Source organism: Glycine soja, chromosome 2 (genome assembly GCF_004193775.1).
Source record: "Glycine soja cultivar W05 chromosome 2, ASM419377v2, whole genome shotgun sequence".
NCBI lineage: Eukaryota > Viridiplantae > Streptophyta > Magnoliopsida > Fabales > Fabaceae > Glycine > Glycine soja.
The window spans coordinates 14350023-14366027 of NC_041003.1; the positions used below are offsets into that span (position 1 = coordinate 14350023).

General features: G+C 36.0%; 1 protein-coding gene across 1 annotated transcript; it reads left to right on the top strand.

The window, feature by feature from the left end:
• The first annotated feature begins 1793 nt into the window (after positions 1-1793).
• Positions 1794-15996, top strand: LOC114389270 (probable phosphoinositide phosphatase SAC9). Its single transcript, XM_028349909.1, has 13 exons — positions 1794-2024; positions 2130-2725; positions 3726-3858; positions 4228-5450; positions 6592-6699; positions 6812-6982; positions 7355-7597; positions 8485-8910; positions 10341-11126; positions 12286-12483; positions 12576-13034; positions 13139-13366; positions 15492-15996. Exons 1-13 carry the CDS (start codon positions 2012-2014, stop codon positions 15771-15773), a joined length of 4866 nt encoding a protein of 1621 aa, XP_028205710.1. The 5' UTR covers positions 1794-2011; the 3' UTR covers positions 15774-15996.
• Positions 15997-16005: the final 9 nt, after the last annotated feature.

Genomic DNA, 16005 nt, shown 5'->3' on the forward strand with positions numbered 1-16005 from the left:
GCAATGCCAATTGTCTAGCTTTAAATGTAGTGCCTGAAGTAATGTCAGTTGAAAACCTAGTCCTAATGATATCATTTAACTACTTCACTGATGAACATTTTAGGATTTGCCTTCAACCTATCCAGCAATTGTCTTGCTACCCATGCAGCCTTTGCATTTTTGTTGGCAAGGAATCTTCCATACTGATGCTTAGAATGAAATGTCTTAATGCTGAATGTCAATTTGTGCTAATATATATTTTGTAGCCACATTTTTTTTAGAGCATGCTGTAAGAATATATGATGTATACTAGAATTTAGAACACCTAAATAATCACACAAAATGCTCATAAATTGTGTAGCTCTTCAAGATATCCTTTACAACAATAATGACTTGAGCTCACGAAAGCACGCATACAAGTGTATACTTCATGAATAAGATCTTCATCTTGATCTTTTCTCTTTTACTTACCAACTATTTGATGAAATTATGAATCGTCAAAGAGGATACAAGTCAAGTGGAGATCCTACATTCCTTTAAATAAACACATAACCTAATATATAACCATCATGGATGTTAGGTCCTACACAAAAACTCAACAAACTTGCCTATTGGGTTTGACCCAATAAACATATAAATACATGGTGATTCCCAAAACCTAAATTAGATCCCTTTAATTAAACGTTGGACTCAAAAATATATTAAGTCATACATTTAACACATTTTAATAAAACAAACTACATCAATTAATAGGAGGTCAAACAAAGAAAACTCTAGCACATGCAACTTGGACCCTTTCTGTATGGTTCCTCACAAATTATTCAGTACAAAAAATTATTAAGGTAGATACAAAAGATTTGTTGAGAATAACAAAGTGTGATTGATAAAAAAGAAGAAGAAGAAGGAAAAAGGGTACTTAATAAAATGGAAAGTGTAAATAGTAAAAGTCTTGTTGAAAAATCTCTTGGATCTTACTTTAGTCACAGGTCTTCCTCCAGCAATTAAAAATCCCTCTTCGTTTTTTTTACAACATCATTCTTCTTTATTTTCATCATTTTCTTATTCTAGAATTCAAGTATGAAAAGAAAAACTCTAAAGAAAAATCAAAATTAAAGTTTTACTTAAAGAAATAAAAATATAGAAATACTGATACATACATGTTCGTGGTTTTTTTTTGCTAGTATTAACAAACATAATGATAAATTATACAATTTTTATAATTAGTATAGTGATGCGTGCAATGCCCGAGAATATATTAAGGTTTATAGTGTCAACCATTTTTTATACAATCATATAATATCAATAGATTAAAATTCATTTTTAAATAATATTTAAAATAATTATTATAAAAGTAATAATCTTATTATATATCAATTTTTGATTGCATTATTCATTATTTATCATTCTTTATATAAATTAGAACAATTATTTTAAATTAGAGTGTTTTTTTTATCTTTTTTTATGAAAGTGTTTTTAGAAACTTTGTTAACTTCTTATTTTTTAAATTTATCATTTTTAATATTTTTAATTTCAACTTAAATTTCAATAAAATTTTCAAATAAATTATTAACAATTAAAAATAAAAATATTTTAATAATTTTAGTTCTAACTTAAATTTCAATAATTTTTTTAAATAACATTATATTATAATATAAATTATTTATCATAAGTCTAAAATCAATGTGTTAAATGTATTTGAAGGAAGAACTTTCTTACTTATCCGATCGATTCATGCTTGTCGTCCAAAAACAAAATGAAATCAGCGTTCTAGTTCTACTCTTGAACTGCAATTATACACGAAAAAAATCAAACAATTTATTTACATTTTAATCTATCCATAATATTTATCTATTTTTTTTTCCTTATCATAAAATAAAATAGGTCGCCTGAAACGAGGGAATACTCATCAGCGTTGGTCACGACCTTGATTCAGTTGAAGAATTTAAGGGTCGGAACTCGGAATCAAATCAATCACCGGAACAGATTCCGTTTATGAGCGGCGGCGTGCCGTCGATTCAACCACCGCAAACCGATGGAATCACCGGGTAAGCCAAGCAATGCTGGATCCATACCTTATTCCGTTTCATCACTTTCACTTCCCAATTTTCAACCTAATTCGTGTTCGTTCCTTCTTTCGTTCAAATTTTCAGGTGCTTTGAGGGACACGTCAGTGATCGTGGTGACGCTGGACTCCGACGAGGTCTTCATCATCGTGAGCCTCTGCACCAGAACCGACACTCAGGTAATCTACGTCGATCCGACCACCGGGGCGCTCCGCCACGAGGCCAAGCTAGGGTTCGATCTCTTCAAATCGCAGGGCGAGGCCTTGGATTTCATCACCAATGGATCGCGCTTCGCGAGCAAGAGCAGGACGCTCGCGAGGGCGATTCTAGGCTACGCCGCGCTGGGAAACGTGGCGCTGCTCCTCGTTGCGACGAGGCTCATCGCCAGTGTTCCGAATCTTCCCGGCGGCGGGTGCGTGTACACTGTGGCGGAGAGCCAGTGGATCAGGATTCCGCTGCAGAATGCGGTGGCGCAGGGGAAGGGGGAGGTGAAGAACGTGCAGGAGTTGACGGAGCTTGATATCGACGGGAAGCATTACTTCTGCGAGACGAGGGACGTTACGCGGCCTTTTCCGAGCAGGATGCCGGTGAATGAACCGGATCAGGAGTTTGTTTGGAACGCGTGGTTATCTACTCCGTTTGTTGGTGTTGGCTTGCCGCGGCATTGTGTCACGCTACTGCAGGTTCTGTGATCTCTTCTGTTTTCAATTTGAGTGAATGTAGTATAATTTGATTGGAAAATATCACTTGCTATTGCTTATGTGAATTGCAACTTATGACTTATGTTACTTGCAAGATTTTAAATTGCAGTTGTTTTGTCGCAATCATAGCTAATGTAGGAAACTGATTAGAGCGAATGTAGTAGAACTTGATCCTGAAATATCAATTGCTTGTTGAACCTGTGAATTGAACCCTGTGAAAGTAGGATACTCCAAATTCGGGAGTCCAATGCAATTTATGATTTACGTTATTTGCAAGGTTTTAAATTGCAGTTATGGTCACTGTTTTGTCGTGTTCCTTGATATTGAAGAAAACTGCTGACAATTGTGATTACTTTGTGGTCATAGGCACTTCAAAAAACCCTGATTTTGTGACTGAAATTGCAGTTGCAGACCATCTTTTAAAACCTTGGTTACTTGTGTTACCTTGCTAGCTGAGAGTTTTTGTTTGTGAAAATTGGTTCCCGAGAGAGGTAAATTTGTTACGAAGATGATGAGTGATGAGCCAATGACTTATTGTGTCATGATGACAAAGGATCTAAATGAATGGGTTTTACAGTTTGCTTCCTGAAAGTTGGCGTTTGTTGCAGTGTTGCGTTGGACAATTTGTATAGGCAAGAGCTTTTAATGGACCAATGCGACAAATGATGCCTTTTTGGAAGCAAAAATTGTGTTTATATTTGTTTACATTTTAGAATTCAAATCCCCATACAACGGTAATGATAATCATGAAGGTGGACATACATTTGATATACCATCTTGATGGTTTAGTGTGTCTTGTCTTGTCAGTTAGTTTCTTTTAGTTAGCTATCAGTTTTCTTTTCTTCCTCCAAGCTTTTGCAGGCTCTGGTTCTGGCTCAACTATTTTCTTATAGCAGTGCTGTACCAAAGAGTACATTTATAGAGCAATTAAGATGTAAAATCACATGTGCATTCTGTTGTCTCACTTCGTCTTGATGTGTAGGGGTTTGCAGAATATCGAAGTTTTGGAAGCTCGGGTCAACTAGAAGGTGTTGTTGCTCTTACAGCTCGTCGGAGCAGACTACACCCGGGTACTCGATATTTAGCAAGGGGGCTAAATTCATGTTTCAGTACCGGTGAAGATAACTATCATTGACTTTCCATCTTATAATTTTTTTTTTTTTTTGGAAGGCACTTTCCATCTTATAATGAATTGAGTGATTGACTTATAAGATTGCTAGCATCATGTTCATTATGGTTTCAGTAGCTCTACTAATTTTTATTTATTCAATAGAACCTTTTTTTGCTTCCTGTTGGCATGCATTAATATCTTCTTTATTCAATTTCCCAAATCACTTATTTCATCCTAATTCCTATTGTAGTGTAACTTTTGCTTGCTGCTTCTTTCATTTATGCACTCTATATTCTGTTTTGATTTGATAACCATCATTTCATGTGCCTTAGTATTGCCACATGCCAAATGTTTATTAGGTTCCATTTTACAGGAAATGAAGTGGAGTGTGAGCAACTTGTATGGGTTCCCAAACGAGCAGGTCAAAGTGTACCTTTCAACAGATATGTGTGGCGAAGAGGCACTATTCCTATCTGGTGGGGTGCAGAACTGAAAATCACAGCTGCAGAAGCTGAAATTTATGTTTCAGATTGTGACCCTTATAAAGGAAGTGTACAGTATTATGAAAGACTGAGTAAGAGATATGATGCTCGTAATCTGGATATACGTGCTGGTGAGAATTCAAACCGAAAAGCTTTGGTTCCCATTGTATGCATTAACTTGCTTCGCAATGGAGAAGGAAAGTCTGAGTCCCTTTTGGTTCAACATTTCGAGGAGTCTATAAACTTTATTAGATCAATTGGAAAGCTTCCTAATACTCGGGTCCATTTGATAAACTATGACTGGCATGCCAGTGTAAAATTAAAAGGTGAACAGATGACAATTGAAGGGTTATGGAAACTTCTAAAAGCACCCACTGTATCCATAGGTATATCTGAAGGGGATTATTTGCCTTCACGACAACGAATAAATGATTGTAGAGGTGAAGTTATCTACAATGATGGTTTTGAAGGTGCATTCTGCTTAAGAACAAATCAAAATGGGATTGTACGTTTTAACTGTGCTGATTCTCTGGATAGGACCAATGCTGCTAGTTTTTTTGGTTGCCTCCAAGTATTCACGGAGCAATGTAGACGGTTGGGGATATCACTTGATAGTGATCTGGCATTTGGTTATCAATCAATGAATAATAATTATGGTGGATATATTGCTCCACTGCCACCTGGGTGGGAAAAGCGTTCTGATGCCGTGACTGGAAAAACATATTATATTGATCATAATACAAGAACCACCACATGGATGCATCCATGTCCTGATAAACCATGGAAGAGATTTGATATGACATTTGAGGAGTTCAAGAGATCAACAATTTTGTCTCCTGTATCTCAACTAGCTGACCTTTTTCTACTTGCTGGGGATATTCATGCTACTCTTTACACTGGATCCAAAGCAATGCACAGCCAAATACTTAGCATATTCAATGAAGATACAGGAGGAAAGTTTAAACAGTTTTCTGCTGCACAGAATGTGAAAATCACTTTGCAAAGAAGATATAAGAATGCAGTTGTGGATAGCTCTCGTCAAAAGCAATTAGAAATGTTTCTTGGAATGAGGCTTTTCAAGCATCTTCCATCAATTTCCCTTCAACCTCTGCATGTATGTGACTTGCCAACTGTCAAAGTTAACTGAGTGATGGCTTTCTGTTTCTTTTTCATACATCAAGTGCCTAGCAATTGCAGTTTCATAATTAATTTCATGTTAGTTACTGAATCACATCTTTCTCTTTTAAGAATAACTTAATTTATATGGCATCTCGATGTCTCTAATTTTTATTTGTTTTGGGAGGTTCCTTGTCCTCGAAATCAAGGGAATTATTTGTGCACATAATAATTACCTGCTTTTTTTTATATTATACGACTGTGCCTAAACTCAAATTACTTGATAACACTGATGCTAGAGCTTGTATAGCCCAATTCATTGCACCTGTAATGCCCGAAAACGTGGAAGGTGCAAAGTCTATCATGGAGATGGTGAAAAAATAAATTGGAAGAAAAAATATTCGAATGTGAAAAAGGTTGCATACAGGAAAAATGGAATAGACATATAAGAGAAGCTTTGTATATTTGGGACACAAGGCATTTTGATGAAATCTTTAAGCTGAGATTCATACCAAAGTCCATGAAATAAAATGATGAAGACTATTACAACCTAACCAACTTTCTCTCAGAACTAAATGATTTATATTCATTTCTTGTGGTACAAAGTTGGTTAAGTCGTAATAGTCTTCATTGTTCTGTTTTGTCGACTTTGGTTTGAATCCCAGCTTAAAGATTTCATCGGGATGCCTCATGTCCCAACTATACAAAGTTTTTCTTATGTCTTTTTCATTTTCCTGTATGCAATCTTCTTCACATTCGAATATTTTTTTTCCAATTTTTTTTTCACCATCTCCATGATAGACTTTGCACCTTGCACGTTTTCAGGCATTACAGGTGCATCGAATTGAGCTATACAGGCTCTTGCATTAGTGTCATCAGGTAATTTGAGTTTAGGCACTGCTGTATAATAAAAAATAACAGGTAATTGTTTTGTACACAGATAATTCCCTTGATTTTGAGGATAAGGAACCTCCCAAAACAAATAAAAATGGTTCTGAAATTCATGTCTGCTAACTGTTTTGAGTTGTAATGCCAGTTAATACAGTAGAATTATTTTAATGTTGACACTTTTAAACCTTGTGGTTTTCAATGGAAATAGACAAATGGTTATCAATAGCTAAGCTATCTGATCATTGTAGGTACCGTCTCGGCCGTCCGGTTTTGTTCTCAAACCAATTGCAAACTTATTTCCTATTTCTGGTGGTGAGGCTAGCCTTCTGAGTTTTAAAAGAAAAGGCCAAGTTTGGGTATGTTAAATATTTTTTACTGTTCTATCATATATGAATTTATCAATAATATTTACCTGAAGTTTTTATGAATCTCTTCTTATGAAAGTATTTATACCTTTTCCTGTCACAGATTTGTCCACAACCTGCAGATGTAGTTGAAATCTTTATTTATCTTGGTGAACCTTGCCATGTTTGTCAGCTTCTTCTCACAATATCCCATGGTGCAGATGATTCAACTTATCCATCAACAGTTGATGTACGGACAGGAGGCCATTTAGATGGGCTTAAACTGGTCTTAGAGGTCTGTATTTGGCACTCATTATGTCTTGCAACTCATATTATTCATGTATGCATAATACTGCAGAAAGAGTTGGTCTTAATCATGCTTATTAAATAGGAAAAAGCCTTGTGCTCATTATGTTGTGCGCAAAAACATAAGAGTTTCTAACAGTAACAGTTTGAAAGACATCTTCAATTTTTAATTATTATTTTGACTGTTTAAATTCTTTATGATTTACATAATGTGATATCTGCTTCAATATAAAATAATATATTTTTTAATTTTAAGAAGCAATGATTTGTGTAGCTGTAGTGACGGGTAATTTATTATGAAGCTTATTTATATATTTATATATAGTTCTTACATCTGAATCTGTCTGACATCTATTGGCAGGGTGCTTCTATACCACAGTGTGCGAGTGGGACCAACCTTTTAATACCCTTACCTGGGGCAATTAATGCTGAAGACATGGCTATAACTGGAGCAAATTCTCGTCTACATGCCCAAGATGCATCACCCTTATCATTACTGTATGATTTTGAGGAACTCGAGGGAAAGTGGGATTTCCTTACTCGTGTAGTTGCGCTAACCTTTTATCCAACTGTTTCTGGAAGGAAACCATTAACACTTGGCGAGGTAGATATTTTGGACAATTTCATAACTTGATGATGAGTTGTGGCTTGACTAAGTATAATATTCTTTGGCATTTTCTTTAATTTTCAATGTGGGTTGCATGAATGTTCTATTTTGTCTTGCAACTTAAAAAAGCCAATACAGTGCAAAAATGTTGCATAATTTAACTGAATTGGTGAGTTGATAATCAGTAAGTATAGGTTGAAATTCTTCATGTAACTTAACTATTTTTAGTTGTAAATATCCATCCTTCTCTTTGTATGACATTAGTAAATATGACTTAGATCCATTTGGAGGCTTCTTGGTTATAATGTATTGGGTGAAAATTCATGACTGAAATTAAAATTTATTGGTTCTTTCTGCCCCTTTTGTTAACTACTGGCAGTAAAGTTTTCTAGCTAAGTGAATTGTTGTTTGTGGGTGTTAAATTTGGCTGTATGTCAATAATAATTAAAATCCGTTCCTTTCTAAAATGATATAATACTAACATATTTTCATTGTTTCCTTTTTTTCTACTAATCAATTTTCAATTTGATGAGGCAGAAATATCTTCTGAAATGTCAAGATATTGGAATTAAAATTTGAAAATGTTAATCTGGATGTGTGCTCCAAAAGAAATGCCACTTAATTTGTAGTCTCCCTCCACTTGTTACCAGAACAAACTAACTAGAGTAGGCTACCTGAGACTGCAGTTGAATAACTGCAGCTCTCTTACAATACTCTAATACAGACCAATGGTTGAATGCTTTTCTTGCATACATGCTCTCTTCATTCTTGTGCCTATTAATTATTCAGTTAGTTTTCTATTCTTCTAGTTCTATTTTCAAGGTATGCATGTAAATTTGGGTTACATAAATCTTTAATTGCTGCTGTATGATGATGTGCTATAGATTGAAATCCTTGGAGTTTCTCTTCCTTGGAGTGATATATTTACTAATGAAGGCCCTGGTACAAGATTAGTTGAGCATGTCAAGAAGTTTGAAGAGGAGCTTAATCCCTTTTTATCTGGTTCAGATACGAATCCACTTAACTCTTCATCCTCAGAAAAAGTGTCACCACCCATACAAGGAGGCACTTCTGCTGACCTTTTCATTGACCTCCTGTCTGGGGAGGACCCACTTTCGCACCCACTTGCGCAACCAGTTACTGAAAATGTTGTCTACCAGGAAAGTGACCCACTTGATTTCTTGGACCTAAGTGTTGAAAGCCATAGTGCCAAAAGTGATGGTAAAGTTTCATCAGAAGATGCCAGACATTCAGATAGTAGTGCTGAACAATATTTAAAGTGCCTTAAAACTCTTGCAGGGCCAAGTCTGGTATGTTATCAATTTGTCGAGACAAAGCATTATATATTTTATTGTTTTTCCCATCCAATATGATCAACCCCTAGATTTTATATGAACTTTCTTTTTCCCCAAAACATTCTTCTCTCATCATGATGAATGTTGCCTATACTAATTATTCCATTATTGTTGTTGTCGTCAAAGATAATTCATGACATAATATTTTCTTTATCTATGCTCCCTCTAATAATAAAGGGTAGCAAAATGGAAAAGGAATTCAAATTTTTTGTTTTTGATCAGATTCCATGTAGGAAATATCACCATCTTATTTGCCAATTTTCACATTTGTCTTTGCATCATAATGCAGTCACTTTTGTTTGGATTAAATTTTTTGGTGTTTTTGAATGCAGTGTTTCCATTGAATTTGGAGCAGTTTTTATTGGTTAATTTATAAGTTTTGGAGAGGTTAGGACTTAGGAGGGCAATATTTTGTGGTGCTGTGCAGATTTTGTAGTTCTCTGGTGTATTTTTGGTTGGAGTGGAAAGTTAGATATGGTTTTATGTGACTTTCTATTGGTGCTCTGCTTATGAGCTCTGGAAGGGAACTTCCCTATTAGATTTGCAGAGGGACTGGAGTGTTTTATTGCACTGACAAGCTTGTTCGATTTTACTGTTTTATTTTTATTGTTTTCCTTGATAAGAAAGAAATCTCATTCTACTTTTTTAATTAAGTAAACCCCTTAAATTAGTTCTCAAGAATCAAGATTATATAGATCGGGCATTTTAGTTCCTAAGAGTTTAAAACCCTCCATTAGTCCCTGACTTTGAAAAAGTGATTGGTTTTAGTTCTTTTCACTTTATTTTTCTCTATTGTTTTGCCCCACAAAAGTTTAAAGTGAATGACATTTTGCAAAGTTAGGGATTAACAGAAGATTTTTAAAATCTTTGGGACTAAAATGCCTGAAACACTCCTTGTCTTCCTCACTTTAATATATTTATGAGAAAAATTGAATAAATGTAACTCTTGTTTACCCTCTTTGAGATATGGTTTGTGCTTAGGGCTTCTCTCTAGTACTCATTGATATTTGAAGGGAGTTTCTGTTTTTCATATGGATAGAGACTTGGCTGCCATGATGCATGATTGATTCCTTCTTTTCATATGTTGTCTTTTTTTCATCTGTTTTAGAGGATTTTTTCTTCTTCTGAATCATACTTTCTCGATTTCTCCCTTATAAAATTTCTTTATCAAAAATGGGAAAATTCCTGATAAGTCAAGCCAAACTAAGATGTTGGGGAACTGGTTAATAGTGATTGGTTAATCAGTTGCTTGAACTTGATTCAATAGTTATCATTCACCTGTTCCCTTGGGATGGCTTGGCTGAGAACTGAATATACAAGTAATTGTTCTTTTAATATCTTCAATTTAAATCTAATTCATGAAGTATTTTGACTATGTTTTGTAGCAAAGAAAAATCAACTTCATTGAAGCCATTAAACTTGAGATTGAACGCCTTAAGTTAAATCTTTCTGCTGCTGAAAGGGATAGAGCCCTGCTATCTGTTGGAATGGATCCAGCAACCTTAAATCCTAATACACTGCTCGATGAAGCTTACATGGGAAGATTATCTAAAGTTGCAAGCAATCTTGCCCTGCTTGGAGAAGCTTCTCTTGAAGATAAAATTGTTGGTGCTATTGGTCTTGGGACTGTTGATGATAATCCAATAGATTTCTGGAATATTATCAGAATTGGGGAAACATGTTCTGGGGGTAAGTGCGAGGTGCGTGCTGAAATTAGAAAGGAAGTTCATTCATCTAACACAATGTCATCTGCTGGAGCTTCAGAAACTGTATTCTTGTGTTCTCAATGCGAAAGGAAGGTTTGCAGAGTTTGCTGTGCTGGGAGGGGGGCACTTCTGCTTATAGGATATAATTCAAGAGAGGTCCAAGTTGACTTACCTGTAAATCGTTTATTAGCTCGGGATGGTATAATTTGTAAACGGTGCTGCCAGGATGTTGTGCTTCATGCATTGATTTTGGACTATGTGAGGGTTCTGATTAGCTTACGAAGAACAGAACGTGTTGAAAAGTCTGCTTACAATGCTTTGAAGCAAATCATTGGATCATCTTGGGATTGCCATCTAGAAAAGAATCGGTTCTCTGATAGCAAGTCTGCTGGCAAAGCAGTACAGTTGTTACTGAATGGATATGAATCCCTGGCTGAATTTCCTTTTGGCAGTTTTTTACACCCGGTATATTTTTTAACTTATATATTTCATTTTGGGCCTGCTGCATTTTGTTTTAATTTTTCATGTGAATTATCAAGCCACATGCTGTTGCATCTACCAAAAATGTGCTTAATCCATGATATATGACTTATATCAACAGATGCATGGATGAGTTTAATACCCATTATCTAATGATTTTAATATTGATGATTCGTTGATGAATCAGTTGTTGCAAAAGGAAGGAAGGCATTGGATATTCATATAACTAACACAAGAACTTAGGGTTTAGGTTTCTGTTCAAGGAATCACATATTTTAACCATGAATTTGAAAGAATTGTGTATATACTTTTTTTTTGCTGAATTCTTGAGTAGGATTACATGATCTCTTAGAATTTGGGTTCGGGCCTAGCTCAATTCCAGAAAACCGACGTGAGGTGAGGGTTGCCCTCTACTTATGTACACATCTTTGGCCATATCACTAATCCATGCAGACTCTCCAATACACACTCCTCACGCCAAGGACTAGGACTAGACATCCCGAGCGTGAAATTTGTTGGACTGGACATCTGCGGGTGGTCCGTTGAGGGCCTGATAATGGGTGGCCCAATAGGCCTAACGACAATCGTTAGGATAGACTTTGATGCCATCTTAGAATTTGGGTTTGTGCCTAATTCAACCCCTCAAAACTAGTTTGTGAGGTGAGGGTTGCCCTCCACTTATATGCACATCTTTGGTCATATCACTAGCTAATGTGGGATCTCCAATAGTCTCATTTTGTTAGACCAATAGAGCTGAATTAATGATTTTGAAGTGATATATTCAGAAAACATAGTAAATAAATAATACAATCCATGCTGCCTAGAATAAAAACTTAAAAGACTAGCAAATACCAGAGTAAACCTATCTATAGTTATATTGGAAGCTTTCTAACATGAATATTGAACCATTATCAGTGATTTAATCAGTTATGGCTTTTGATTATCCTCTTGTTTGTACTAATTCCATGTAAAGTGAAGCATTATGAGGTTAATTTATGTTGGAATTATGATGTAGCAAAAAGAAAAGATGTTTTTGCTACATTGGGGGGGGGGGGGGGGGGGGGGGGCTTTGGTCTTCCAAATGCAGGTCTAGTCCCATTTTTGCAACCTATATATGTTATAACCATTAACCATGCAAATGCAGGTTGAAACAGCAACAGATTCTGCTCCATTTTTGTCATTGATTGCTCCATTAAATTCTGGTTTGCGGCTATCATATTGGAAAGCACCATCTATTGCCTCCTCTGTTGAATTTGGAATTGTCCTTGGCAATATTTCTGATGTTAGTGGGGTTATATTGATTGTCAGCCCATGTGGCTACTCTATGGCTGATGCTCCTATTGTAAGTATCTATTTGTCATTTGCTTTGTACTTTATTTTTCTTTTTATTGTTCATTGAATTTAGAATTTAACTCTAGGATTATGTTGGCACAGGTGCAAATTTGGGCAAGTAACAAAATACACAAGGAAGAAAGATCATTAATGGGAAAATGGGATCTGCAATCTATGATTAAAGCTTCCTCAGAATTAAATGGACCTGAAAAGTCAGGAACAGAGCATAAAGTGCCTAGACATGTGAAGTTTCCCTTCAAGAATTCTGTTCGGTGCCGCATAATTTGGATAAGTTTACGCCTTCAGCGACCTGGTTCAAGTTCTATAAATATTGGAAATGACTTTAATCTGTTGTCTCTGGATGAGAACCCTTTTGCACAAGAAACTCGACGGGCCTCATTTGGAGGATCTGCAGAGAGCGAACCCTGTCTTCATGCCAAGAGGATTTTAGTGGTTGGAAGCCCCATTAGGAAGGAAGTTGATCTTAAGCCACAACAAAGCTCTGACCAGATGGCCATGACAGGGTGGTTGGAAAGAGCTCCACAGCTTAATAGATTCAAGGTAAAATCAATGTTATTTTTGCCTAATCCTTTTGTGATAACCATTTTTGTTTTTGAAGTTATCTCCATCTCAAAAAACATTGATTAGCCTCTTATTTTCTTTAGGTTCCAATTGAGGCTGAAAGATTGATGGGCAATGATCTTGTCCTGGAGCAGTATCTGTCTCCTGCTTCTCCCTTGCTTGCCGGATTTCGTCTTGATGCCTTTAGTGCAATCAAGCCTCGGGTTACCCATTCACCTTTTTCGGATGCACATAGCAAAAATTTTCCATCCCTTGTGGATGACAAATACATCACTCCAGCTGTATTGTATATTCAAGTATCTGTTCTCCAGGTATTTACTGGAACATTATCATACTTCTTCTGTTACTTTTCTCTTGCCTAGGTATATCCATGGAGGTTCTCCTTCGATGAATTGCTATGTTTTGCAAGAGCTCTGATTTTGTGCGCCTAATTTTGTTTCTTGCCATGGTTGTTTGGCACCTGCGCCATAATATGTGAAATGAATTTTAAAATAAGATAAAAGGCATCAAGGTTTAATTCACAAAGCACTGCCATATTTGATTCTTTTATATACCCGGAGTAGCATTTTTTTTTAATCAGCAAAAATAATAATATATTGATAGAAAAGAAGTACCAGAGGCACTAAATACATAGATTAGGTCCATACTCATGGTTCCAAAATAAAACTAATGTAGTTTGAGTAGAAACCATAGTATGGCTACATATGAAAGTATCTGATATCTGCTACAAATCCTACTCAGAGCTATTGTATGCTAATACAAAAATCCCTCTCGGATGTGACTTGACCATTGGTTAAAGGGAAGCTTGAAATCTTTGTCCAAGTTTGTGAGCCAGGTCCAAGCTAAAAATACTGCATTGTCGAATAGCTTGTTACCATTGAAAGATTCATTGGAGAAAATAATTTTGTTCCGCATCTTCCATATAGACCAAACTACAGCCATCCACCAACTTTGCCATCTCTTGACTCTTATACCTTCCACTTGCACAAATGAATGCTGGAGAAAATGATGTCTAGGGTTTGATGGAAGCACACTGCTGATGTTCATCCAGGATATAGTCTCCCACCAAACAGGTTGAATCTTTATGCAATGAAAAAATAAATGGGAAACCTCCTCATCCATACATCCACAAAAAGGGCATGATGCATCCGTGATCTGCACTTGTCTCCTTTGCAAATTCTTCTTTGTTGGCAATCTATCTTTAAATAATCTCCACGCAAATATAGCTATTTTACTAGGGATCTTCAATTTCCATAATTCCTCAAAGACTTCCTCCTTACTTCCAGCTACTCCCCCCTCCCATAACAGCTGATATGCAGTATGAGTAGAATAATTACCTGATGGGTGTCCAATCCATTCCCAATAATCTTCTCCCTGTTGCTGTATGGTCTTTCCTTCAACCTCTCCAAGGAAACTGACAGCCGAGTCTATTTCACTGTCAAACAGTGTTCTCCTCCATGTAAAGTGCCACTCCCACCCATGATCTTTGTGTTCTCCCATCTGTTGAATAGTCTGATGTTGCTGCGATGAGATGAGGTAAAGCCTAGGATACTTTTCTGCTAATGATACCTCCTGACTTATCCACCTATCCTCCCAAAATTTGATTCTATCACCAACACCAACCTTCCATCTAAATCCATCTTGTATACTCCTACCCTGATATGATTGACGTACAGCCCTTTTTAAGTCCCTCCACCATATCGATTGGCTGGCTGCCCTATCTACTTCCTCCAATCCCCTCCATCCTCCATATTTAGACTCCACTACTTTAGTCCAAAGTTCCCGTTGATGGTTTAAAAGATTGCACTTCCATTTGCCTAGCAGGGCATTGTGTACTTGATTATTTAAACTAGTAGAAAAATCGTTCATTCATTGTTGTATTTTAGTTCCTAGTTACACTTCATAGAAAATTTTGTTTTGTAAGGCTAAAAGGTTCAAATTCTTAAGTTTTAAAATATTTTCTAAATTCTAGCCCCTAATATTTATTGTCATAAACCAACAATTCCAAAATCTTAGGCTGTTAGGTGAAGAAATATAAATGATTTTATATTACATGTCTAACAAACCCCTTTGTGCATGAGCCTTTGGGCTTTGCGGCTTGAGGCATAGATAATGCATGGGTTCATGGTCCAACTACTTTGTGCTAAAATTCCATTTTTATTTTTTATTAGAAAGGGGCGATTAGAATTTATTTCTAAACCTCTCGCTCACTAAAGGCTTTAAATAAAATTCTTGCAATTGCCAATAGAAATGTGCTAAAATTCTTTCGTGTTATGAACCAACTATTCTGTAAACTTAAGCTGTTAAATAAAATCATATGAATGTTTTTTTTATTACATGTGTAACACCTACACACACACACAAGCAATCTGAATTATTCCTTTTTATTCATCTTCTATGGGCTAAAACCTGACTACTGTCTTTGATTGATTTCAGGAAAACCATAGCATGGTCACCATTGGTCAGTACCGATTACCAGAGGCCAGGGCTGGAACACCGATGTACTTTGATTTCTCTAGCCAGATACAAACTCGCAGAATTTGCTTCAAACTACTTGGAGATGTTGCAGCTTTTACGGATGACCCATCAGAACAAGATGATTCTGGCACTAGAATTTCTCCTCTGGCAGCAGGGCTATCTTTGTCTAATAGAATTAAGGTGTATTACTATGCTGATCCATATGACCTTGGGAAATGGGCTAGCCTGGGAGCAGTTTAATTACACGTCTCAGTACATTGGGTATTATATTGATTGATTGTGTAAACTTTTTCACATTTATGTTGTATTATGGTATGTAAAGTTCATTCATTGATGTGATAGTATTTATAGGATTATTCTATTAGGAACAACATTACTAATGTTATTTAGTTTGCCAAAAGGGTGGATTTCATTTTTGATTCGTCATCTTCAATATTATTTATGTACCCTTTTCAATTCTTCATCTTCATGG

What these genes read in the sequence shown, in the direction of transcription:
- LOC114389270 (XM_028349909.1), top strand. An exon ending in CTCTTGCAGGGCCAAGTCTG is followed by an intron (nt 8,911 to 10,340) that starts GTATGTTATCAA and finishes TATGTTTTGTAG; the next exon opens with CAAAGAAAAATCAACTTCAT. An exon ending in CACAGCTTAATAGATTCAAG is followed by an intron (nt 13,035 to 13,138) that starts GTAAAATCAATG and finishes TATTTTCTTTAG; the next exon opens with GTTCCAATTGAGGCTGAAAG.